Genomic DNA, 26,517 nt, shown 5'->3' with positions numbered 1-26,517 from the left:
CAATAAAGGACTGGTTTTGCAGGTGGTGACCACAGACCACTTCTCAGTTCCTATGCTTCCTGGATGATGTTTTGGTCACTTTTGAATGCTGGCGGTGCTTTCACTCTAGTGGTAGCATGAGACGGAGTCTACAACCCACACAAGTGGCTCAGGTAGTGCAGCTCATCCAGGATGGCACATCAATGCGAGCTGTGGCAAGAATGTTTGCTGTGTCTGTCAGCGTAGTGTCCAGAGCATGGAGGCGCTACCAGGAGACAGGCCAGTACATCAGGAGATGTGGACGAGGCCGTAGAAGGGCAACAACCCAGCAGCAGGACTGCTACCTCCGCCTTTGTGCAAGGAGGAGCAGGAGGAGCACTGCCAGAGCCCTGCAAAATGACCTCCAGCAGGCCACAAATGTGCATGTGTCTGCTCAAATGGTCAGAAACAGACTCCATGAGGGTGGTATGAGGGCCCGACGTCCACAGGTGGGGGTTGTGCTTACAGCCCAACACTGTGCAGAACGTTTGGCATTTGCCAGAGAACACCAAGATTGGCAAATTCGCCACTGGCACCCTGTGCTCTTCACAGATGAAAGCAGGTGCACACTGAGCACGTGACAGACGTGACAGAGTCTAGAGACGCCGTGGAGAACGTTCTGCTGCCTGCAACATCCTCCAGCATGACCGGTTTGGCGGTGGGTCAGTCATGGTGTGGGGTGGCATTTCTTTGGGGGGCCGCACAGCCCTCCATGTGCTCGCCAGAGGTAGCCTGACTGCCATTAGGTACCGAGATGAGATCCTCAGACCCCTTGTGAGACCATATGCTGGTGCGGTTGGCCCTGGGTTCCTCCTAATGCAAGACAATGCTAGACCTCATGTGGCTGGAGTGTGTCAGCAGTTCCTGCAAGAGGAAGGCATTGATGCTATGGACTGGCCCGCCCGTTCCCCAGACCTGAATCCAATTGAGCACATCTGGGACATCATGTCTCGCTCCATCCACCAACGCCACGTTGCACCACAGACTGTCCAGGAGTTGGCAGATGCTTTAGTCCAGGTCTGGGAGGAGATCCCTCAGGAGACCATCCGCCACCTCATCAGGAGCATGCCCAGGCATTGTAGGGAGGTCATACAGGCACGTGGAGGCCACACACACTACTGAGCCTCATTTTGACTTGTTTTAAGGACATTACATCATAGTTGGATCAGCCTGTAGTGTGGTTTTCCACTTTAATTTTGAAGGTGACTCCAAATCCAGACCTCCATGGGTTGATAAATTTGATTTCCATTGATAATTTTTGTGTGATTTTGTTGTCAGCACATACAACTATGTAAAGAAAAAAGTATTTAATAAGATTATTTCATTCATTCAGATCTAGGATGTGTTATTTTAGTGTTCCCTTTATTTTTTTGAGTTAATTTTGCAGGTTTTCCTACTTACAAAGAATGTAGAGGTCTGTAATTGTTTTTATCATAGGTACACTTCAACTGTGAGAGATGGAATCTAAAACAAAAATCTTGAAAATCACATTGTATGATTTTTAAGTAATTAATTTGCATTTTATTACATGACATAAGTATTTGATACATCAGAAAAGCAGAACTTAATATTTGGTACAGAAACCTTTGTTTGCAATTACAGAGATCATACGTTTCCTGTAGGTCTTGACCAGGTTTGCACACACTGCAGCAGGGATTTTGGCCCAATCCTCCATACAGACCTTCTCCAGATCCTTCAGGTTTCGGGGCTGTCGCTGGGCAATACGGACTTTCAGCTCCCTCCAAATATTTTCTATTGGGTTCAGGTCTGGAGTCTGGCTAGGCCACTCCAGGACCTTGAGATGCTTCTTACGGAGTCACTCCTTAGTTGCCCTGGCTGTGTGTTTCGGGTTATTGTCATGCTCAAAGACCCAGCCACGACCTATCTTCAATGCTCTTACTGAGGGAAGGAGGTTGTTGGCCAAGATCTCGCGATACATGGCCCCATCCATCCTCCCCTCAATACGGTGCAGTCGTCCTGTCCCCTTTGCAGAAAAGCATCCTCAAAGAATGATGTTTCCACCTTCATGCTTCACGGTTGGGATGGTGTTGTTGGGGTTGTACTCATCCTTCTTCTTCCTCCAAACACGGCGAATGGAGTTTAGACCAAAAAGCTCTATTTTTGTCTCATTAGACCACATGACCTTCTCCCATTCCTCCTCTGGATCATCCAGATGGTCATTGGCAAACTTCAGACGGGCCTGGACATGCGCTGGCTTGAGCAGGGGGACCTTGCGTGTGCTGCAGTAGCCAACACGGCTACTCCTACTGCTCTCTCCTCGTCTGACCATGTGTTCTCGCATACCCCGAGAGCATCTGGTCAGAGGGGTGGTGGTACAGGAATCCTCATCTCTCCCAAGTGGACATTCTCAATTTTTCCCCTAACCCATCTGTCTATCTCCTCATTTGAATTCCATGCTGTCACAGTCACTAGCCCATTTAAGCTTAATATCCTTGTCATCTATCGCCCTCCAGGTTCCCTTGGAGAGTTCATCAACGAGCTTGACGCCTTGATAAGTTCCTTTCCTGAGGATGGCTCACCCCTCACAGTTTTGGGGGATTTCAACCTCCCTATGTCCACGTTTGACTCATTTCTCTCTGCCTCCTTCTTTCCACTCCTCTCCTCTTTTGACCTCACCCTCTCACCGTCCCCCCCTACTCACAAGGCAGGCAAAACGCTTGACCTCATCTTCACTAGATGCTGCTCCTCTACTAATCTCACTGCAACTCCCCTCCAAGTCTCCGACCACTACTTTGTTTCCTTTTCTCTCTCGCTCTCCTCCCACACTACTCACTCTGCCCCTACACAGATGGTAATGCGCCGCCGCAACCTTCGCTCTCTCTCTCCCACTACTCTCTCCTCTTCCATCCTATCATCTCTTCCCTCTGCTCAATCCTTCTCCCTCCAATCTCCTGATTCTGCCTCCTCAACCCTCCTCTCCTCCCTTTCTGCATCCTTTGACTCTCTGTGTCCCCTATCCTCCCGGCCGGCTCGGTCCTCCCCTCCAGCTCCGTGGCTTGATGACTCACTGCGAGCTCACAGAACAGAGCTCCGGGCAGCGGAGCGGAAATGGAAGAAAACTAAACTCCCTACCGACCTGGCATCTTTTCACTCCCTCCTCTCTACTTTTTCTTCATCTGTTTCTGCTGCTAAGGCCACCTTCTACCACTCTAAATTCCAAGCATCTGCCTCTAACCCTAGGAAGCTCTTTGCCACATTTTCCTCCCTCCTGAATCCTCCTCCCCCCCCCCCCCCTCCTCTCTCTCTGTGGATGACTTCGTCAACCACTTTGAAAAGAAGGTTGACGACATCCGATCCTCGTTTGTTAAGTCTAATAACACTGCTGGTCCTGCTCACACTGCCCTACCCTATGCTTTGACTTCTTTCTCCCCTCTCTCTCCAGATAAAATCCTGCGACTTGTGACTGCAGGCCGCCCAACAACCTGCCCGCTTGACCCCATCCCCTCCTCCCTTCTCCAGACCATCTCCGGTGACCTTCTCCCCTACCTCACCTCGCTGATCAACTCATCCTTGACCGCTGGCCATGTCCCTTCCGTCTTCAAGAGAGCGAGAGTTGCTCCCCTTCTCAAAAAACCAACACTCGACCCCACTGATGTCAACAACTACAGACCAGTATCCCTTCTTTCTTTTCTTTCCAAAACTATTGAGCGTGCCGTCTTTAGCCAACTCTCTTGCTATCTCTCTCAGAATGACCTTCTTGATCCAAACCAATCAGGTTTCAGGACTGGTCATTCAACTGAGACTGCTCTTCTCTGTGTCACGGAGACTCTCCGCACTGCTAAAGCTAACTCTCTCTCCTCTGCTCTTGTCCTTCTAGACCTGTCTGCTGCCTTTGATACTGTGAACCATCAGATCCTCCTCTCCACCCTCTCCGAGATGGGCATCTCCGGCGCGGCTCACTCCTGGATTGCGTCCTACCTGACCGGTCGCTCCTACCAAGTGGCGTGGCGGGAAGCTGTCTCCGCACCACGTGCTCTCACCACTGGTGTCCCCCAGGGATCGGTTCTGGGCCCTCTCCTTTTCTCCCTATACACCAAGTCACTTGGCTCTGTCATATCCTCACATGGTCTCTCCTATCATTGCTACGCTGACGATACACAACTAATCTTCTCCTTTCCCCCTTCTGATAACCAGGTGGCGAATCGCATCTCTGCATGTCTGGCAGACATATCAGTATGGATGACGGATCACCACCTCAAGCTGAACCCTGGCAAGACGGAGCTGCTCTTCCTCCCGGGGAAGGACTGCCCGTTCCATGATCTCGCCATCACGGTTGACAACTCCGCTGTGTCCTCCTCCCAGAGTGCGAAGAGCCTAGGCGTGACCCTGGACAACACCCTGTCGTTCTCCGCCAACATCAAGGCGGTGACCCGCTCCTGCAGGTTCATGCTCTACAACATTCGGAGAGTGCGACCCTGCCTTACACAGGAAGCGGCGCAGGTCCTGGTCCAGGCACTTGTCATCTCCCGTCTGGACTACTGCAACTCGCTGTTGGCTGGGCTCCCTGCCTGTGCCATTAAACCCCTACAACTCATCCAGAATGCCGCAGCCCGTCTGGTGTTCAACCTTCCCAAGTTCTCTCACGTCACCCCCCTCCTCCGCACACTCCACTGGCTTCCAGTTGAAGCTCGCATCCGCTACAAGACCATGGTGCTTGCCTATGGAGCAGTGAGGGGAACGGCACCTCTGTACCTTCAGGCTCTGATCAGTCCCTACACCCAAACGAGGACATTGCGTTCATCCACCTCTGGCCTGCTGGCTCCCCTTCCTCTGCGGAAGCATAGCTCCCGCTCAGCCCAGTCAAAACTGTTCGCTGCTCTGGCACCCCAATGGTGGAACAAGCTCCCTCACGACGCCAGGACAGCGGAGTCACTCACCACCTTCCGGAGACATTTGAAACCCCACCTCTTTAAGGAATACCTGGGATAGGATAAAGTATTCCTTCTAACCCCCCCCCCCCCCCAAATTGTAAAGTGGTTATCCCACTGGCTATAGGGTGAACGCACCAATTTGTGAGTCGCTCTGGCTAAGAGCGTCTGCTAAATGACGTTAATGTGCCCTTGAGCAAGGCACTTAACCCTAATTGCTCCTGTAAGTCGCTCTGGTTAAGAGCGTCTGCTAAATGACTAAAATGTAAATGTAAATGTTAATCCATGACGGCATAGTGTGTTACTAATGGTTTTCTTTGAGACTGTGGTCCCAGCTCTCTTCAGGTCATTGACCAGATCCTGCCGTGTAATTATGGGCTGATCCCTCACCTCCCTCATGATCATTGATGCCCCACAAGGTGAGATCTTACATGGAGCCCCAGACCGAGGGTGATTGACCGTCATCTTGAACTTCCATTTTCTAATAATTGCGCCAACAGTTGTTGCCTTCTGACCAAGCTGCTTGCCTATTGTCCTGTAGCACATCCCAGCCTTGTGCAGGTCAACAATTTTATCCCTGATGTCCTTACACAGCTCACTGGTCTTGGCCATTGTGGAGAGGTTGGAGTCTGTTTGATTGAGTGTGTGGACAGGTGTCTTCTATACAGGTAACGAGTTCAAACAGGTGCAGTTAATATAGGTAATGAGTGGAGAACAGGTGGGCTTCTTAAATAAAAACTAACAGGTCTGTGAGAGCCGGAATTCTTACTGGTTGGTAGGTGATCAAATACTTATGTCATGCAATAAAATGCAAATTAATTACTTAAAAATCATACAATGTGATTTTCTGGATTGTTGTTTTAGATTCCGCCTCTCACAGTTGAAGTGTACCTATGATAAAAAAGTACAGACCTCTACATGCTTTGTAAGTAGGAAAACCTGCAAAATTGGCAGTGTATCAAATACTTGTTCTCCCCACTGTGTGTATATATATATATATATATATATATATTCCGAACTCTGACATTGCTCATTCTGATATTTCTTAATTTATTTTGTGTGTATTGTTTTGTATTGTTCAGTATTACTGCACTGTTGGAGCTAGAAACCTAAGCATTTCGCTGCACCTGCAATAACATCTGCAAAACACGTGTACACGACCAATAACATTTGCTATGGCGGGTCGTGATTTGTTGAATTTAACCATCCCGCTAGCCATGATTGGCTGAGATAATGAGTGGGCTGGACATGCCAAGAGATTAGTTCGGATTGGTCTGTCATGTAGCTCGCTTCTGTCCATAACATGAGCTGGTCAGTATGAGTAGGTAATCAGGAGGAATCTGGGAGAAAGAGAGCGCTTGTTTGAAATGGAAAAGCGTTGCGGTAGCTATTGATAAAGAAGAACATCAAGACGAAGCAGCTGATTTACAAGTGGGATGCACTGTCACTTTCCCATGTTACTTTCCCATGTTCCTCAACTGTAGTGTATGATATACAATTTCCTTGGGGTTCGTGCTGATTGTACGGAGATTGTGACAGCCAGTTAAATGGCGTCTCTTGACAAGTCAAGAACAAGATGTATGTCAGGAGAAGTGCAGTATTATCATAAGAGTTATACTTGGAATACGGAGGAGGAATGGAGGGGAAAAGGGAGGCAGGGGAGGTCTAAGAGAGAGGGAGGAAGAGGGTGAGCTTGAATCAGTTAAAAATGGTGGGAAAAAGGGAGATGGTTTGTTAAAGAAGAATGGTAGAAAGTGAAAGCAGAGTGAGTTGAAGACAGGTGGAGAAATGGAAGTGAATGAGGGCGAAGTATCGGAGGTGGTAGGTGTGGTAAAGTTCTCGGAGCCCGAGGCTTGCACCGAAAGTCAGGATAAAGATGAGTCTAACAGTAGGAGTGAAGTTTCTGGAAAAAGTGAACCCTTACCTTTTGGCTGATCCATTTGTGGTTTCAGGGTGGGTGAAAACAGAGTTGGGTGCTGTGGAATCGGTGAGGGTAACAAGAAGTGGTCTTGTGATAATTGTTAGTGTTTCTGCTGGTCAGAGGGAGAAGGCGCTCCGTGTTAAAAGAATGGGGGCAAGAGATGTGAATTGTTTTGCTCTCAAGAAAAAGGGGCCATTGAAAGGAGTGATTACTGGGGTAGCGGTAAATGTGAAAGCTGACCAACTGAAGGGGAAGATTCCCGGTGTTTGTGATGCTCGTCGTTTGGTGCGACGCAGACACGGTGGTGTGAGTAGAGAAACATAAGAGTCATTGTCTGTTCTTTTGAGTTTTGATGTTGAGTCTTTGCCCGACAAAGTGATGTTAGGATATTTAAGTTATCCTGTACGAGGTTTTGTGCCGAATACATTACGTTGTTACAGGTGTCAAGCTTATGGACATGTGGCAACAGTGTGTAGGAGGGAGGTTCCTAGGTGTGAGAAGTGTGCATAAGACAAAGGAATGTGTAACATAGGGAAAGTAGTGGTACAGTGTGTGTTAATTGTAGGGGTGGCCATGGGGCTGGGGATCAGAAATGTGCGAGAGAGGCAGGTTAAGGTTTCCAGGGTTAAAGTAGTGCAGAAGTTGTCATTTTAATATATTTTTTAAACAAAGTATAAAGGAGTTATACTCCAGTCTAGTAGGTGGCGGCAATGCAACATTTATTGGAGGCCAACCGCCGTTAAACCTCATCGAAGATGAAGGGTAGGTGATCCTTTCTAACGCAGCTTTTTTGAACGATATCACGTGGTAGAATTGCATAAGTGTTGCTCTCCACTTTCTGGAGGAACGTGTTTTGAAATCAGTGGAATTAGAGTATGATAGCTAAGGAGATGGAGAAAATTCTGCCGTTTGATTGCAAATATGCAGACGGAGTTGAAAAGAGAACACACAGAAGGCTGTATTGGATAAAACACCACTCTCCGGATTACATCTTCAAACTGAGGGCAAATATGGCATCCGCGACAGAGAGGGAGAAGCGTCCATCCATGTATATGGGTAAGATAGTCTAGCTAGCTAAATTTTCAGATATTACACGTTCCTAATTTTGTCAGAGAGTCGTTTTCATTTCAAGTTAAAGTGTACTGTTAGCTAGCTAACGTTAGCTGGCTGGCTGGCTAGCTAGCGTTACGTGTATGATCTGTGTAGGAAATATTATTCGTATCTCAGAGCCATTTGCATTGCTAGTTATAGCCTAATGTTAGCTAGCTAACATTGGACCTGGTTGGTTAGCTAGCTGCAGATTCATTCAGGGTAGTAAAGTTATGAGTTGGGATTATGGTTCATTGTTTAGCTAGCTACATGTCTTAACAAAAGACTCCACTATGCAAGTAACTATTTCAATAGAATGTTTATGATGTCACTGCGACAACTGTCGATAGACGTAGTTGGTAAATTCGCTCTGGCTATCTACTCCAATTTCAGAGCACTCTCGTCTGAGTGTGCCAAAGAGCAGAATAACTGACAAATTTACGAACGCTCAACACCCGTTGAATATGGCCGGTGTCAGTAAACGTTGGCAAAAAAGCGTAATGAAATAGTTGCCAGCAGCACAGTTGCAGTCACCAACGCTCTGGATAACATAAACACAGCCTAAGCTGCTCTGCTAGCGAGTAAAATGGTCAGAGTGAGCTGTTCTCTCGCAGTGACAACTCTCTCTCTCTACCGCACCTGCTATTTCAACCTCTAAATGCCCGGCTATAAAAAGCCAAGTGACATTTACTCCTGATGTACTGACCTGTTGCAACCTCTACAACCACTGTGATTATTATTTGACTTTGCTGGTCATCTATGAACGTTTGAACATCTTGGAGAAAAATGTGGCCTTAATGGCCATGTACTGTTATAATCTCCACCCGGCACAGCCAGAAGGGGACTGGCCACTCCTCAGAGCCTGGTTCCTCTCTAGGTTTCTTCCTTCTAGGGAGTTTTTCCTAGCCACCATGCTTCTACATCTGCATTGCTTGCTGTTTGGGGTTTTAGGCTGGGTTTCTGTATAGCACTTTGTGACATCTGTATGTAAAAAGGGCTTCATAAATACATGAAAAAAAAAATGTGATTGATTGATTGATTCTCACATTTGTGTCTGGAAGTAGCTAGCAAGCTAGCCAATGTTAGCTTGGGTGCTTGACTGCTGTTAGGTCAGAATGCTCGGATCAACCCTACTCCTCGGCCAGAGCGTCCAGTGTGCGCTCTGAACGCTCTGAGACCGAAACGCTCTGAATTTACGAATGGACAATCTGACAACGCTCTGAGTTTACGAACGCCCAGAGCACACTCTGGCACTCTAGATTAAATTTACGAACACACCTGTAGTATAAACCAGCCTTTAGTCTTGAAATCTTTGGTTGTTTAGTACATAGCATCACATGTGAGTCCTTAAAGAGATGGGTGGGGCTAAAGCTTAAGAGGGTGTGAACGATGCTGAATGGGTGTAGACAAAGAAGAGCACTCCAGTAGGTACAAAAACATTGAAGGACCATTTTCTCAAAAGTGAGGTTACAAGTTTATCAACTTTCAAAGCAGGATTACTTTCCCATGTTCCTCAACTGTAGTGTATGATATACAATTTCCTAGCTCCGAGTCTCTACTTTTATCCAATGTAAAAAAAAAAAAATAATTCAAATGTTGCTACATAAGACTGAATCGAGCCGGTCGGTCACATATGTCTTGTCAACAGGAACCAGCGATAGTATAATTTCCAATTTACGTTTTAGGAATATAAATGGAACTTTCTCAACATTAATTTCCAATGGTATTGTACTTAATCAGGTAAAAACTGCTGTCCAAAAACATGTTGTGATCTATTTATTTTTATGATATCCCAGAAATAACCAAAACGGATTTGACCTACCTACTAAGTAGTGTTGCACGGTATACCGAAACTTCGGTACTTTTTCGAGACTAGAACATGAAAAAACTTTCGGTACTAAAATGTGTTACTTTCGGTACTTCTGTCAAATGTGTCTCACAGATCAGTACGTCTGTCAAATGTGTCTCACGGATCGACTCATCAGCGCAGCTGATGTCCCCCTTGTAGTGCGAAAGCACCGTTCCTGCGCCACTTAGCCTGCACTGGGAGTCTGGGCTTCATCATGTTAGCTCCCCACTTATGCTGCACACAAGTTAACACACTTGAATAATGCAACACTACATTTAGAAATGTTTAAACTGTTAATTACTGTTCGCAAAACAATTTCCATACAGGCTAGAACACTTTACAATGCATGAAGATCCCAGTAGCGTCCAGCTTTGTAGACTTTTGCTGCTAGCTTACAGCTGAAGCCATCATCAATTCACTACCCTGGGACTTAGTTTGTGATAAAATCGGTCTCTCTCTCACATCTCTCCCAAAGATTATCTATTGCTTCAGCAAACTGACTCCGGGCCACCCCCCTCTTGCCTTGTGAATGACTGTCATTACTGGTTAAAGAGACAGCGCACACTTTAATCAAATAAGCTACTTCTATGCAGCCAAAAGAAGCTCAATAACTCAATGCATGCACACACTCATGTGTGCATTCATGTGAATAGGCCTAGGCTACATCTTGATTTACCCAGTTTAACAATAGAGATTTATCATTTACATTTTAGTCATTTAGCAGATGCTCTTATCTAGAGCGACTTCCAGTTAGTGCATTCATCTTAAGACAGCTAGGTGAGACACCCACATATCACAGTCATAGTAAGTACATTTTTCCTCTAAGGTAACTCTCAGCAAAGTCAGAGCTAGCGAGAGGGAAAAGAGTAAAGTGCGAGTGTTAGTCCATGAAAGGCTTTTTATTTGTATAAATGATTACCATTATGTTGTTATGTAGTTAGATTGGTAAAAAAAAAGTCTAATTGATTGTACGATTGTATAATTGATTCATTAAAGCATCCATGGCTGTCTCAGAAAGATTGTGACGCAACAAATGTCAAATGTAATGATATTGAACTCATTAGCTGCCCAACGATTGAACAGAGCCAGAGCTGAGTTTCTGTCTGGATCAAGTGCCATTATTTTTTCTTTTTATAATTTTTTTAATTTGTATTATTTTACCCCCAATTTCGTGGTATCCAATTAGTAGTTAGTATGGGAGTTGCAGCGCTGGGACAAGACTGACTCGGGAGAGCCGAAGGTCGAGAGCCGTGCGTCCTCCGAAAGCCTTTCCTCCATAAATAATATTTTCTGCCCGCTGGTAGGGCCCCGTGTAGCTGAGTTGGTAGAGCATGGCACTTGCAACGCCAGGGTTGTGGGTTCGATTCCCACGGCGGGCCAGTATGAAAATGTTTTAATAAATGTATGTAATCACTAACTGTAAGTCGCTCTGGATAAGAGCGTCTGCTAAATGACTAAAATGTAAACATGTAAATGTATGCATGGCCAAAGAGCTCTATTTTGATGTTATCCAACAACTTTAAACAACTGGAATTTGCTAAATAGCATTGGCACTTGGATTTTAACCGGTGATATGGTCAGAGTACATGAATATAGAGCTCTTTGGCCACACACACCAGTAGTGGGTTTAGCGTCGAAATAAGGATACATAAGAATAAAGGAACCCCATATTTACTGTAAAATATGGTGGTGGATCTTTTGTGTTATCTTCTGTTTTGCTTCCACTGGTCCTGGGGCTTTTTTTGTAAAATGTTTTATGAGATTGGAGAACACGTTGGGAGGGATCTTAGACTATTCCTCCATTCAGAATCTTTCCAGATCCTTGATATCCTTTGTCTGCTCTTATGGACTGCCCTCTTCAATTCAAACCACAGGTTTTCAATGGGGTTCATGTACGGAGACTGAGATGGCCATTGCAAAATATAGATTTTGTGGTCCATTAATCAATTTCTTTGCGGATTTTGATTGCTGCTTGGGGTTATTGTCTTGCTGGAAGATCCAATTGCGGCCAATTGTCAGCCTCCTGGCAGAGGAAACCAGGTTTTTGGCTAAAATGTCCTGGTACTTGGTAAAGTTAATGACACCGTTGACCTTAACAAGCGCCGCAGGACCAGTGGAAGCCAAATAGCCCCATAACATCAAAGATCCACCACCATATTTTACCGTAGGTATGAGGTACTTTTCTGCGTATGCTTCTGTTTTTCAACGCCAAACCCACCACTGGTGTGCGTGCCCAAAGCCCTATTTTCATGTCATCTGACCATAGTGGGAGGGAGGACGGAGGGAGGGAGAGTGAGAGAGGGAAGGGAGTGGGAGAGAGAAAGAGGGAGATAGAGATTGGGAATTATCATGCCATATCATTGTAATTTACAGAATATATATATGTATATTTTTTTTTATCAGAAGAATAGAAAGCCTGTCTGTCTCACCGGTCCATATGATAGAGATGTTATGCAGCAGGTCCTCTCCAACAGTCATCAGATATGGAGACTTAGATACACTGGGAGAACACAGAGATCCACAGTACTCTAGAGAGAGGAGAGAGGGAGGGTGAGCGAGGGAGAGATGGAAAGAGGAGAGTAACATAATATCAGTATCCAATGTATGCAATTACTTTATTAGAAGAGAAGCAGTGGATGCTCCTCAGAGGAGGAAGAGGAGGACCATCCTCCTCAGTGATTTTCAGAATTGTTTTAAATTGTAAAACATTTAAAAAGTTATACTTTTTAGATAAAACTATACCTAATATATTCACGTCACCAAATAATTGATTAAAACACACTGTTTAGCAATGAAGGTCTACAGTAGCCTCAACAGCACGCTGTAGGGTAGCACCATGGTGTATACGGAAGACAGCTACCTTCCGTCCTCCTCTGGGTACATTGACTTCAATACAAAACCTAGGAGGCTCATGGTTCTCACTCACTTTCATAGACTTACACAGTAATTATGATAACTTCCGGACGACGTCCTCCAACCTATCAGAGCTCTTGCAGCATGAACTGACATGTTGTCCATCCAATCAAAGGATCAGAGAATGAATCTAGTCCTAAAAGCATAAGCTACAGCTAGCTAGCACTGCAGTGCATAAATGTGGTGAGTAGTTGACTCAAAGAGAGAGAAAGACTATAGTTTAACAGTTTTGAACAAATTAATTTATTCCAAAATTAAGGAAAAGCAAGAGAGAGAGACAGACTGTCTTTTTTTCACTTTCCGTTTCATTTACTTAGCTAGCAAATGCAGCTAGCTAGTTTAGCCTACTCAAACACCCTGCTCAAACAGAGGGATGCTATGTTAGCTAGCTGGCTATGACTATCCAACACAACACTGGAACTCTTCCAAGTCAAGGTAAGCTTTTGGTTTTACTAACTTATTGCCACCGGGGCCCGCCGGTGTAAGTGCTAAACTGCTTACTGACTGTACACTAACGATACTGCATGATTATAGCGGGTTTACTAACGCGTTAGTTCTGACTATGTTACTTTAGCTAATATGGTGACAACGATGTAGGCTGTGTGTAGCGGTTATGATATGGTTTGGCTTGGAAAGGTTTTTTCACCTGGTTACATACAGCTGATGTGTTGTGCATTGAAGTCTACAAGCAAAGGGAAAAGGTGAAAGGAGGAAAACGAATAGATGCGAGAAGGAATACAACGTGGCTGCTATGAAAGTGAACTGTGTTTACGCGTGATCAGGGGTGTATTCATTCCGCCGATTCTGTTGAAAACATTTCTTAAATGGAAGCAAACGAAACAGGGATAAACATACCTGACTTTGTCCGGTAGAAACTCTCGTTTGCAACTATTGTACTAATGATTACACCCTAGATCAGCTAGATGCAGTCAAGAGTGTGCAAGGCGGTATTGAATTTGTCACTTTCTGTCCTTTCATTCATAGGCTAAGTTGTAGAAACCTCATGATGGGTATAGGGAAAATCTGAGTATCATGAAGTAGGCTTAACCTATTGCTGTTACATTGAACTGGGTGAATGGAATATGAATGAGAGAAAAAAAATCATCCTTCATCTTAAACGGCACTGACTGCCACTGAACAATAGGATAGTAAGAAAAGAGAGGCGAGAGAGAGAGAGAGAGAGAGAGAGAGAGAGAGAGAGAGAGAGAACACACATCTCAACTACACACCTGTTGGACAGAACAGGAAGACAGGCGGTTCTCCCAGGAATCGGTAGATCTCATTGGCCACTGAAACCTGGGCGTGAGCGAATGAGGAGAAGGCTTGACTGTCAGCCTGACACAGGGAGTGGTCTATGTCATCAAAAAGGATCGCAAACGCCTGGCAACCCAACTCTGACACCTACAGAGAGGAGAGAGAGTAAGGCAGGGGTGTAGGTGTGCGTGCGTGCGCATGCCTGTGTGCGCATGCAAGTCTGTGTAGGTGCGTGTGTGTACCTGTCGTAGCTTGCGTTTAAGCAGGGAGAGGTCACAGGAAGAAGAGAAGACAATGTCTTGACCAGGAGACAGAGAGTACACGAACCTCAGACCTCTCTTCTCTGACTCTACTATCAAAGTACGCAACTGACCTGCAGGAGGAGCGAGGAGGAGAGGAGAGAACCAGGATTGCACCAGGAGAGATACATTTACTTCAAAGCAATAGTGAGAGAGATGGAGGGATTAAGAAAAGGACAGAGCGAGGAGAGATGAGGGTATGGGGAGATGGAGGGGTGGGAAGTTGGACTAAAAGAGAGATGTAAACAAATAAATGAAGGGATGAAGAGATGGATAGAGTGAGGGATGAGGAGATCCCTTACCCTCCTCTTCAGGGGAGTAGACCTCTCTCCAGAGTAGTCTGTGTTTCAGATCATCTTTAGGACCGTACAGATAGGTGTTCAACCCCCACCTCTGCATCCTAACAGACAGAAAGGGAGAGAGTGTTATTGATCCAGTGTCAATCTCAGTTTCTGGAAATCATTTTGATATTACGGAGTCCTTGCACCAATAGCTCGGTCTATACATTTGAGAGTTGTTACATTTCTCCTGGCCCATCCCTCAGCTTTTTACCAAAACAAAGTCAACCACCGCTTTGTTTTTGTTTCAACTGCGGATCATACTCACTCCCTCCTTATCCCTCTCCATGTCCTCCTATGTCAACCATACAGATGTAGGATCTTACTTTGAGCTAGTTTGCTACAGCAGAAAAATTATCCTGCAGCAACAGGAAATTACAATCTTCAGAAGCCTTTTTAAACCTCTAATACACAACACGTTTAAAATGTCATGCATTGCAGGAAAGTTATCCTGCAACAAGGTGATCAAATTAAGATCCTACATCTGTATGTTACCTTTCTGTACGTCACCTTTATGTCACTAAGTACTCACCACTGGAAAAGGACCTTCCTCTGCTCCATAGACCAGGGCCTCCCATAGAACCCTGAGAAACAGACACACACGAAAGAGAGAGAAATGAATGCTAGTGTACAATTAAGCAGTGTTGCCATTCAGACCTATATTCATATTAGTACATTGTTCACAGACACGTATCGGTGAAGTGGCCATATAGATTTCTTACCCTGGTGGAACCAGCCTGATCGCTGCATTCACCATTCTATTTCACTTGACATATCAGTCTGGCCTTTCTCCAATAGACGGGCGTTTGGAATAAGTTAAAAAATGACCGGTCCAATCAGCATCCTCAGAAACAATGTGTTTAGGACAAAATCCCACATGCTCAATCACTGTGCTTTGAATTAGGCTATTCATCCTCTGATTGGTTAAAGGTGATCCGATCACAGACAATTTAGTTTTGAATAATGTCCCTCATTACAGACCGTTTTATTGAGGAGGAATGCCAGACTGGTGAAATGAAATGGAATGGTGAACACAGCGTTAAGGCTACTTCAACCACACTAACAAATTCCTGCCTATAAGGCAACCTCTCATCTGCAAATACAGCACAGAGCATGCCATACAATTCTTCATATAGAAATGGGAGCAACATAACATTCTGAGAACCATAGGTTTCTTAGAGCTTGGTGAGAGCATGGTTGTCCTATGGTTATTTTGCATACAACCTTCCCACAACTTTCTGGGAATGGTGCAGGATAGGTGCTTGGTTTTGGAACATTCTCAGCACATTTAAGGAATTTAAAAAGGAATGACTTTGGGCAAAAATAACAGCTTTAAACTGTATAAGTGATCAATGCACCATCATAACATGTCATTTAATGCTTAAAAACAAAATGAATGAACGAGATTTGGCTACAGAAGTGCCATTTCTTACCGATCTCAACAGCTTCCGTCTAAAAATAAATCCTCAAATGACGTCAACAAATACTGGAGGAGTGGGTGCAGCAGACCCTGAAAAGGGGGAGACGTGAATCTGACTTTTACTTCTCTCTCTCCACCCAGATACTAGAGCAGTGGAATCAGCTAAGGTAAACTCATCTTCGTAGTACCAAAGACAGTGAGGTTGTACTAGCTACTAACTTTAGGTTAGCTAACATTAGCCAACTGGCTAGCTACAGTGGCTAGCTTAGCTAACGAACTAGCTAGCTACGATAGAAAACCTCCGGTGTCAACTAATACAGTTACTTTTTCTGGCGAGTACAGCAACTTATCGTCGTCAGATGAACCACCAAAGGCACACCCCATTTCTGTTTCAAAATTGAGAAAGTGGCGGAGGTTGACAGTTTTTCATTCCTAAAGTCAACCTTTAACCAATAACTTTATTTTCTTGGTATTTCATTACTTTAACATAACGTTTCCTAAAAGTTCAAACATGGTTACATTTCATTTCAATTTTGGTAATGTTCTAGGAACGTTCTCCAACTGGTTTGACATTGGGAATGTTCTCAAATAGTTCAGAGAATGTTAAGAAACAACGTTCTTCTGTGGGAATTTCAGTATGTAATTGTACACATTAACATCAATAAGCTCTAAATTCCATTCTTATAACATAAAGAAAACTTTCCATAAAAACTTATACATTCTGCTCTCAGCATCAACAAAACTCTCTCTATCCTCTATCTTGTTCAAGTGAAAAACTCACAAGAAGCGGGTGGGCGTAGCAAGCAGAGCGAGGCAGGTGGAAAGGATGGGACAGGCGGAGCAGTAACCTTATGCTAGCAGGATAGTACATATCTCCAATCATTTTTGCTGATAGCGATGTTGTCTTTCCATAAGCAGATTAATTGGTCTAATTTAGCATGTATGTAAAGCCTCAATCTTAGCTACCTCTTCCAATTCAAATGAGCTAGAAAAAAAATGTGAATAATGACAACATTTTGATTATTTTGTGTGACTGCAGCGCCAGCAGTAAAACGCAAAAATAAAGACATGTTCTAATTGAGCTAGGCATCAAAGTGGACAACCCTCCGGCCGGCTTCGGTTGGGTCATTATAATTTCAAACAATGTATTCTAAAATAAATCACTCGCATGCTCAGCTATGGCGAGTTTAGGCCATAAGTGTGAGCAGGTGTGTTGGCCACGCCCACTAATTAGCCACACCTAATCTTAATGAGTGCTTGTTTCTTTGAAATGGGGTCTGGGAATAGACTAAAATCAACAGCTTTGTATGTGTAAACATGGTGGCGCAGTGGACTAATTCCATGGATAGTGAACAGAACATCATAGGTTCAAATCTCACTGATGCCGTGTCACAATAAAAAAGAAATGTGTTCGCATGAATAATGTCTAAGGAAATACATTTTTGTGTGTCCCATCTGTGCTTGGAGTAAAACAAAAAGTGAATCATAATAAGCAAGCATGTTACTAAAAGTCTTACTGAAATATTCAGTTAAAGTTTTAAGAAAGTTATTAAAAATAACCTATAATTTCCGTTCTCAGAGCGTTAATAAAACCTCCCAGGAAGATTTAAGAACCAGAGTAAAATGTTCTCAGAACCTCCCTGCAACCTAAAAATAAACGTTTCCAGAACAGGCTACATTTTCACTTCTGTTTTTGTAACATTTAAAAAACGTTATGTTTTACAGGTCAGGAAACGTATGACTTCGTTCTCACAACCAATGTGAAACCAAAAACATAAGTTCCCATAACTTCAAAATAACAAAATGTGCTAGCTGGGTAGTGTGACTGGCCACTGCTCTTTAAATACACCACTCATTGCTTTAAGCCACACCTCGCCACCAAACGGGAGCAAATGTACCTCAAAGTCTGTTCAAGTACGTTTTGGATAAACGTGTCTTTCAGTACAAACCGTTCCGCAACGTAGCAAACGTCCAAGCGAACTGAACGAACCTCAGGTGTTTTTGTCAAAAGCTACAACAAAAATGTGTGCTGTAGGGGATACTCGAGGACTGGAGTTGGAAACCACTGGACTGGCTGGCTGACAGGCTTGCTAGATGGCTGACTGGGACACCAATGATGACACAATTTAAGATGATTATTGATGATGATAAAGATGAATATGTGAACCGTCTGTGATATGAGGTTATGCCTGATTGATCACAGGGCTACAATAGCTACCACATCTCAAAGCTTTACAAACACAGAAAATATTGTGTTTCTTTATGGATGGTATTTAATTTGAACTTCTCCTCCGTGAAAATTACAAGATCTTACAAGCAGATAACCAGACGACCATTGTCCTTACCTTCCACAACCCCGCAAAGGAACTCGCTGCTCCCGTCCATTTTCTCTGTCTGTGTCGCCCCTGCTTCCACCGTGCGCCTCGCCTCTCTCCAGCAATCCAACCAGCCGGAGCAGTAGCCTAGCCTACCGAACGCTTTCCTAGTACCGTCTTTCAGGTCAGACACCGGGGTTGTTCTCCATTTCCATCCTTTCCATCGGTGCCACCACGGCTGGCTCTCCCTGCTCAGCTAGCTCAACCCCCGCACAGGCGCACTCGCCTCCTGCACGCAAATGCAAGGTGTGAGGACTGGAGGATACTATTTCGTCGTCTGTGAGCGCTTCGATGTGAAAAATGTGTAATCTTCAAAATGCCACGCTATTTGTTATTTATACGAGTTATGTTTAATTTATACAAACGAGCTGTATGTAATAAAAATTGCAACGTTTATTGCCTAAGTAAACGGTTGTCTGGCAAATACGCCCGCTGGAGACTTGATAGTAGGGCGATTGATTGTTTGTTGCGCTTTTTAGCGGATGTTTACGGTAATAAAATGTGAAATCAGATCCCTGAACCGTGATAATGATGGGTCAAAGTTCGGCAGCGGGGCAGATGCGGTCAGTGGAACATTTGTAACATTGTAACTCCCGGCTAGGACTGATCCATGTAGTTATATTGTATAATGCTGTCTTTACGATCTTGATTATTTTCATTTTTAGGGAACGTGTAGCTCAGTTGGTAGAGCATGGCGCTTGCAACGCCAGGGTTGTGGGTTCGATTCCCACGGGGGGCCAGTATGAAGAAAAAATAAATAAATGTATGCACTCTAACTGTAAGTCGCTCTGGATAAGAGCGTCTGCTAAATGACAAAAATGTAAACGTGACTTCCCTGTAGAATTGTGTTGTCGGTGTTGTTGTCTTGGCAACAAGGGAACGTTTTGACAAACGTGAAGGTGAGACATCTAGCTGTTTGCTACTTTTGTAGCTATCAAATTAGACTTTATAGCTAGGTGTATTCAAAGCTATATGTATACCCAATGAAAAGTTGATTTTGATAGAGAGCTAAGCCAACAAATGCGAACAGCACAGTCAGCCAGCGTTGAGTGTAGTCTGATCAGTGATCATTACTGATGCTGATGCGGTTAGCTAGCTAACTAACTTGCAGCGCTTCGGTGCCCCAGGGCTCTCTGGTAAGGGGTTTGTTAACGGGCGTGGGCGGCGATATGGTGGGCTCATTCTAGGCTACTGGTGAGATGTGGTGGGCAGCAAAGCAGCGATATGGAACATGATGATGATGCGCATTCAATCAAATGTCACTGTTTCTGCAAAGAATGGTCCCTATAGATGACAAGTGTGTGTGTGTGTAGGCTACTAGAATGCCCCCTAAGAAGAAAGGAGAGTCTGCCCTTAAGCAGAATACTGCTGGACAAGGAGTAGAGGACTCAGAACACCCGGGGTCTGACAGAGAGGCTCTGCTACAGAGAGAGTGAGATATGTCTGTCTGCCTGCCTGTCTATCTGTCTGTGACTCTCTCTCCCTCTCTGCCTGCCTCTCTGCCTGCTTGTCTGTCATCATGTGACTCTGTACTTCACTTCCTGTAACCTACAGGTATGACAAGCTAACCGACACCTTGAACAACCTCAAGAGGAAAGTGGAAAAGTTGTATCCTTTAAATCACAAAGTTCAACACAGTGACAGAGTGAAACCAGAAATCGGCCCGGGCATTTCTAACACATCTGCCAATTCAATTTAGACAGACCCACTGGCCTAAAGATGAACCAGAACATGTGGCATTTGCTTGAACTGGCATTAGCCTTTATGGCCAATCTGTTTCTGCCTCACTAGAGCAGGCACTGATAAAGCCACATTATGAACACTATTCCTGGAAGTTGGGGAGTGGTTTTTGGACACTGCGGATCCACATTCCATCTGCACAAGACCACCTGTTCAGAAAGTCTGGCAGATGGCGTCCCAGTCCAAGACGATTCCCAAAGCTTTCACTTTGCACACTGCAGGTAGACAGCCAGGATTTAGTTGTCACAGTCACACACAAGACCGCTAAATTGTAAACTGTTGTGGATTGATCTGCATCCATTTTTGTTAAAGTGAAGGGCCCTTTAAAATTGTTACCCTCCGTTCCAGGATTGGGGTCAATTCGAATTGAAAGCATTTAAATCAGGAAGTAGTCTGAATTTTAAAAATGTAGAAACGTTTGAAATAAATAGCTTCTACATTACAGTTATCATTGAAAATAAATATAAAAATGCCCTTTTTTAATGTTTGAATTGGAATTTCATTTTACTTTTTTTTACTGCCTTCAATTAGAATTGACCCACCCCGCCTCTGTTCATGTGATAGCTATAGCTTCTCTACAATACTTTCTTAACTTCCCTTAACTCCGCTGCTGTACCAGACGGCGTGAGAATGAGTTCCTACAGAATGAGGCCAACCAGACTCGCATGGAGAGCGTGAGTGACAGTAAAGGCAGACACTCTCTCTTTCTCCCCATCTCTCTTCCCCATCTCCCTCCCAATAAAATAAAAAATAAAAATATTTGTCACATGTGCCGAATACAACAGGTGTAGACCTTACCGTGAAATGCTTACTTACAAGCCCTTAACCAACAATTCAGTTAAAGAAATAGAGTTAAGAAAATATTTATTAAATAAACTAAAGTAAAAAATAAAATAAAAAGTAACACAATAAAATAACAATAAAGTGGCTATATACAGGGGGTACCGGTACAGAGTCAATGTGCGGGGGTACATGTTAGTCGAGATAATTTGTACATGTAGGTAGGGGTAAAGTGACTATGCATATAATTCCTCATCCCTCTCCTCCTGGCCCCATCTCTCGCCCTCTCAGCAAGAGTACATGTCGTACATGTCCAAGCGGACACAGAAGCGTCAGAGTGCCATCGTCACCCTTAGCGACCAGAACCACCAGGAACTGGAGGCCCTGAAGAGGCAGAGGGAGGAGACTCTGAACAAATACCAGGAACAGGCCAATGGTGAGTCAGCTGGAAGCGCCACGGGCCAATGGGGAGAGAGCAGGAAGAGCCAGGAACCAATGGGGAGAGAGCAGGAAGAGCCACTGGCCAATGGGGAGCGAGCAGGAAGAGCCACTGGCCAATGGGGAGTGAGCAGGAAGAGCAAGGGGCCAATGGGGAGAGAGCAGGAAGCTAACTCTAACCTAACCTATCCTAACAGAGCTGAAGAAGGAGATTCTGGAGAAGGAGAATGAACTGGCGCTGTTAAATATTGAGATTGCTGAGCTCCGAGAATTCAAAGTATGACACTTCCTCCCCCTCTCCTCCCACACCCCCCTCTCGCCTCCTCTCGTCCTCTCCTCTACCTTCTCATCTCCTCTCCTCCCTCTTCTCTTCCCCCTCCTTTCCTCTCCTCTGCTCACACACCACCGAGTGTACAGAATATATGATCTACTAATATTGCACATCTTATTATAATCTTATATCAGATTAGTGGTACCTTTGCATGCTGTATGCATATGTGAGTGTGTGTGTATACTGTATATACATGGCTGTTTGTGTGTGCTTTAATATTGTGTGCGTGTGTGTGTAACAGAGCCTGCAGCAGCAGCAGCTGGGGCGTATAGCAGAGCTAGAGAGGGAGGTGACCAGTATGCACTGCCGTCACTCTGAATCCCTGCAGGCCCTGAAGGCTGGCTTCCTCAGTGAGAAGGAGAGGTAAATGAAAAAAAAGTGTGTGTGCATGACTGTAAATTCCTTTGTTTAAATGTATTATTATTATTATTATTATTATTATTGTTATTGTTATTATTATTATAGGTACGAAGCACAAGCCAAACAAAAAATACAGGCCCTAGCCCTCGCAGCTAATAGGGTGAGTAACACACACATACATAGACATGCACGCATGCGTACGCACGTCCACAAGAACACGTGTACACACACACAGGTCAAACATACCTCCACACCCACCTCTCCCCACCCCCTCTCCTCCCTCTAGGAGGCGTCTCGCTGCCTATTGTCCCACACTAGAGCGGTGTCCCTGGAGAACCAGCGCCTGAGGGAAGAGCTGCAGCAGCTGATCCAGGTATAGCCAGAAGATGGATGGATTGATTGATTGATTGATTGATTGATTAATTGATGGATTGATTCATTGGTTGGTTGGTTGGTTGATTGATTGATTGATTGATCCAGAGAGCCCACTCCCTGAGGGGCCTCCAGGATCAGCTCCAGGACCAGAGGCAGCAGCTCCTACTGGAGAGGGAGTATGTCAGGGAGCTGAGGCGCCTCCGAGGCACCCCGGGGCCGACCCCACCAGGGTCCCACACTCGGCCACTGGGGGGGGGCGGAGGGAGAGAAGACACAAGACACCACCGCACAGCAGATACCTGAGAAAGAGAGAGACACACACACATCTGCAGAAGCCACTCTTTACTTTTTCCACATTTTGTTGTTGCATACTGAATTTAAAATTGATTCAATTGAGATTTTGTGTCACTGGCCTACGCACAATACCCCATAATGTCAGTGGAATCATGTAAATGAGATATTTCTGTATTTCATTTTAAATACTTTTGCAAACATTTCTAAAAACATGTTTTTACATTGTCATTATGGGGTATTCTATAGATTGTTGAGAAAAAAATAATATTTAATACATTTAGAATTTAGGCTGTAATACAACAAAATGTGGACTAAGTCAAGGGGTATGAATACTTTCTGAAGGGACTATATTTACACTATCAGTCAAAAGTTTGGAAACACCTACTCATTCAAGGGTTTTTATTTTTTACTATTTTCTACATTGTAAAATAATAGTGAAGACATCAAAACTATGAAATAACACATATGGAATCATGTAGTAAACAAAAAAGTATTAAACAAATGAAAATATTTTTTATATTTGAGATTCTTCAAATAGCCACCCTTTGCCTTGATGACAGCTTTGCACATTCTTGGCATTCTCTCAACCAGCTTCACCTGGAATGCTTTTCCAACAGTCTTGAAGGAGTTCCTACATATGCTGAGCACTTGTTGGCTGCTTTTCCTTCACTCTGCGGTCCGACTCATCCCAAACCATCTCAATTGGGTTGAGGTCGGGAGATTGTGGAGGCCAGGTCATCTGATGCAGCACTCCATCACTCTCGATCTTGGTAAAATAGCCCTTACACAGCCTGGAGGTGTGTTGGGTCATTGTCCTGTTGAAAAACAAATGATAGTCCCACTAAGCCCAAACCAGATGTGATGGCATATCGCTGCAGAATGCTGTGGTAGCCATGCTGGTTAAGTGTGCCTTGAATTCTAAATAAATCAGTGTCACCAGCAAAGCACCCCCACACTATAACACCTCCTCCTCCATGCTTTATGGTTGGAAATACACATGTGGAGATCATCCATTCACCCAATTTTACACCGGTCTAATGTCGATTGCTTCTGTTTCTTGGCCCAAGCAGGTCACTTCTTCTTATTAGTGTCCTTTAGTAGTGGTTTCTTTGCAGCAATTTGACCATGAAGGCCTGATTCAAACAGTCCCCTCTGAACAGTTGATGTTGAGATGTGTCTGTTACTTGAACTCTGTGAAGCATTTATTTGGGCTGCAATTTCTGAGGCTGGTAACTCTAATGAACTTATCCTCTGCAGCAGAGGTAACTCTGTGTCTTCCATTCCTGTGGCGGTCCTTCTGAGAGCCAGTTTCATCATAGCGCTTGATTGTTTTTGCGACTGCACTCAAATAAACTTTCAAAGTTCTTGAAATGTTCCAGATTGACTGACCTTCATGTCTTAAAGTAATGATGGACTGTCATTTCTCTTTGCTTATTTGAGCTGTTCTTGCCATAATATGGACTTGGTATTTTACCAAATAGGGCTATATTCTGTATACCCCCCTACCTTGTCACAACACAACTGATTGGCTCAAACGCATCAAGGAGGAAAGAAATTCCACAAATTAACTTTTAACAAGGCACACCTGTTAATTGAAATGCATTCCAGGTGACTACCTCATGAAGCTGGTTGAGAGAATGCCAAGAGTGTGCAAAGCTGTCATCAATGCAAAGGGTGGCTTTTTTAAGAATCTCAAATATAAAACATATTTGTTTAACACTTTTTTGCTTACTACATGATTCCATGTGTTATTTTATAGTTTTGATGTCTTCACTATTATTCTACAATGTAGAAAATAGTAAAAAAAAAAAAAAAAAAAAAACCTGGAATGAGTAGGTGTGTCCAAATTTTTGACTGGTAGTGTATATTAGAACAATAATATAAACGCAACATGTAAACTGTTGGTCCCATGTTTCATGAGCTGAAATAAAAGATCCCAGATATTTTCCATATGCACAAAAAGCTTATTTCTCTCAAATGTTGTGCACAAATTTGTTTACATCCCTGTTAAATATTTCTCCTTTGCCAAGATAATGCATTCACCTGACAGGAGTGGCATATCAAGAAGCTGATTTAAACAGTATGATCATTACACAGGTGCACATTGTGCTGGGGACAATAAAAGGCCACTAAAATGTGCAGTTTTGTCACACAACACAATGCCACAGGGAGCGTGCAATTGGAATGCTGACTGCAGGAATATCCCCCAGAGCTGTTTGCCAGATAATTGAATGCTAATTTCTCTACTTTAAGTTGTTTTCTACTTTCAATGTTGTTTTAGAGAATTTGGCAGTCCAATCAATAGAATTTACCACAGGTGGACTCCAATCAAGTTGTAGAAACATCTCAAGGATGATCAATGGAAACAGGATGCACCTGAGCTCAATTTACGAGTATCATAGACGAGGGTCTGAATACTTTTTTTCTATTGAACTACATATTGCCTACATCAGACTGAAATAGAGAATAAGTGATCTGAATAAATTAATGAATGTGACTCATTAGATTTAAAGAGTTGCCATGCTATAGAGTCAGTACAAGCAAAAACGTTCCACTTGCTTGCCAGGATGTGTTTAATATTCGATCTCACTGAGCTAGTGGTTAGTGCCACAGTGTCAAACATGCGCTTCAACGTGAGCCAAATGTGGCCTACAGGATATTTTAATGGCCCGCCATGTGTCCAGCTGCTAACAATCACTGAAACGAAAGTTAGACACTCAGGGATTATGGAAAATTCCAAAAATGTCGGAAAGGACCATATTTTTTGCAAATTGTGGTGGTAGAGCCGAAGACCGGGCTTTAATCCAAGGTGCGTTGTTGACTTTTAAAAGTAATTTACGCTTGATCCGCAGTTTACTGTGATTGCGATCTCCGCAAACAAAATAAAACGCTTTTTAAAGGCACATTGTTGACGGTGCAGTGTGCAGTGCGACTTTGATCTAACAACGGCTGAAGGTTCCTACTGAGATACTGTTGATATGCTCCACCTCTCTCTCTGGAAGAGATGAGGTCTCAGGTGTTTGTGTGTGTGTTTGTGTTTATTCTGTACAGGCTTCCTTCTTTTCACTCTTGTCAATTAGGTTACTATTGTGGACTACAATGTTGTTGTTGATCCATCCTCCGTTTTCTCCTATCACAGCCATTAAACTCTGTAACTGTTTAAAGTCACCATTGGCCTCATGGTGAAATCCCTGAGCAGTTTCCTTCATCTCCGGCAACAGAGTTAGGAAGGACGTACTGATACACCATCCAAAGTGTAATGATTAATTTCACCATGCTCACAGGGATATTCAATTTTTCCCTCTTTGCGAGGCATTGGAAAACCTCAATGGACTTTGTGGTTGAATCTGTGTTTGAAATTCACTGCTCGACTGAGGGGCCTTACAGATAATTGTATATGTGGGGTACAGAGATGAGGTAGTCATTCAAAAATCATGTTAAACACTATTATATTGTGAATGCTTTCTGAAGGCATAGGTATTCCTTTTGTCGAGGTGGGTGTGGACAGTGTGGAGTGCAATAGAGATTGGGTAATCTGTGGATCTGTTGGGTTGGTATGCGAATTGGAGTGGGTCTAGTGTGTCTGGGATGATTGTGTTGATATGAGCCATGACTAGCCTTTCAAAGCATTTCATGGCTATAGATGTAAGTGCTATGAGGAAATAGTCATTTAGGCAGGTTACCTTGGCATTATTGGGCACGGGGACTATGGTGGCCTGCATGAAACAAGATGGTATTACAAATAGGTTGAAAATGTCAGTGAAGACACTTGTAGATTTTGAGTCTGATAAAGCCTCATACTGACCCCTGGTGGTAAATATGGATAATTACATT

At 44.0% G+C, this 26,517-nt stretch overlaps 2 protein-coding genes across 2 annotated transcripts in view; one reads left to right on the top strand and one right to left on the bottom strand.

Annotated features, from left to right (window-relative positions):
• LOC311132974 (protein O-GlcNAcase) overlaps positions 1 to 18,416 on the bottom strand; it is a 47,111-nt gene extending 28,695 nt beyond the window's left edge. Inside the window, exons 1-6 of the mRNA XM_084166376.1 lie at positions 18,336 to 18,416; positions 15,103 to 15,154; positions 14,535 to 14,632; positions 14,176 to 14,306; positions 13,909 to 14,080; positions 12,196 to 12,294 (exon numbers count right to left, since the gene is read on the bottom strand). Of these exons, the coding sequence (XP_084022502.1) occupies positions 12,196 to 12,294; positions 13,909 to 14,080; positions 14,176 to 14,306; positions 14,535 to 14,632; positions 15,103 to 15,154; positions 18,336 to 18,375 (592 nt within the window). The 5' untranslated portion in view covers positions 18,376 to 18,416. The remainder of the gene's footprint in view (positions 1 to 12,195; positions 12,295 to 13,908; positions 14,081 to 14,175; positions 14,307 to 14,534; positions 14,633 to 15,102; positions 15,155 to 18,335) is intronic.
• A 122-nt stretch (positions 18,417 to 18,538) lies between these two features.
• Positions 18,539 to 24,631, top strand: ccdc166 (coiled-coil domain containing 166). Its single transcript, XM_084166377.1, has 10 exons — positions 18,539 to 18,611; positions 19,679 to 19,797; positions 19,920 to 19,973; positions 20,725 to 20,779; positions 21,177 to 21,321; positions 21,521 to 21,600; positions 21,896 to 22,017; positions 22,120 to 22,174; positions 22,301 to 22,387; positions 22,495 to 24,631. Exons 2-10 carry the CDS (start codon positions 19,688 to 19,690, stop codon positions 22,690 to 22,692), a joined length of 906 nt encoding a protein of 301 aa, XP_084022503.1. The 5' UTR covers positions 18,539 to 18,611; positions 19,679 to 19,687; the 3' UTR covers positions 22,693 to 24,631.
• The last annotated feature ends 1,886 nt before the right edge of the window (positions 24,632 to 26,517 follow it).

Source organism: Coregonus lavaretus (assembly GCF_964263955.1).
Source record: "Coregonus lavaretus genome assembly, chromosome: 7".
In the NCBI taxonomy this organism is placed as follows: domain Eukaryota; kingdom Metazoa; phylum Chordata; class Actinopteri; order Salmoniformes; family Salmonidae; genus Coregonus; species Coregonus lavaretus.
This window is presented reverse-complemented; position numbering and strand designations above follow the sequence as displayed.

What these genes read in the sequence shown, in the direction of transcription:
- ccdc166 (XM_084166377.1), top strand. Translation starts at nt 19,688, where the DNA reads ATGCCCCCTAAGAAGAAAGGAGAGTCTGCCCTTAAGCAGAATACTGCT. An exon ending in GAGGCTCTGCTACAGAGAGA is followed by an intron (nt 19,798 to 19,919) that starts GTGAGATATGTC and finishes TGTAACCTACAG; the next exon opens with GTATGACAAGCTAACCGACA. An exon ending in ATACCAGGAACAGGCCAATG is followed by an intron (nt 21,322 to 21,520) that starts GTGAGTCAGCTG and finishes CTATCCTAACAG; the next exon opens with AGCTGAAGAAGGAGATTCTG.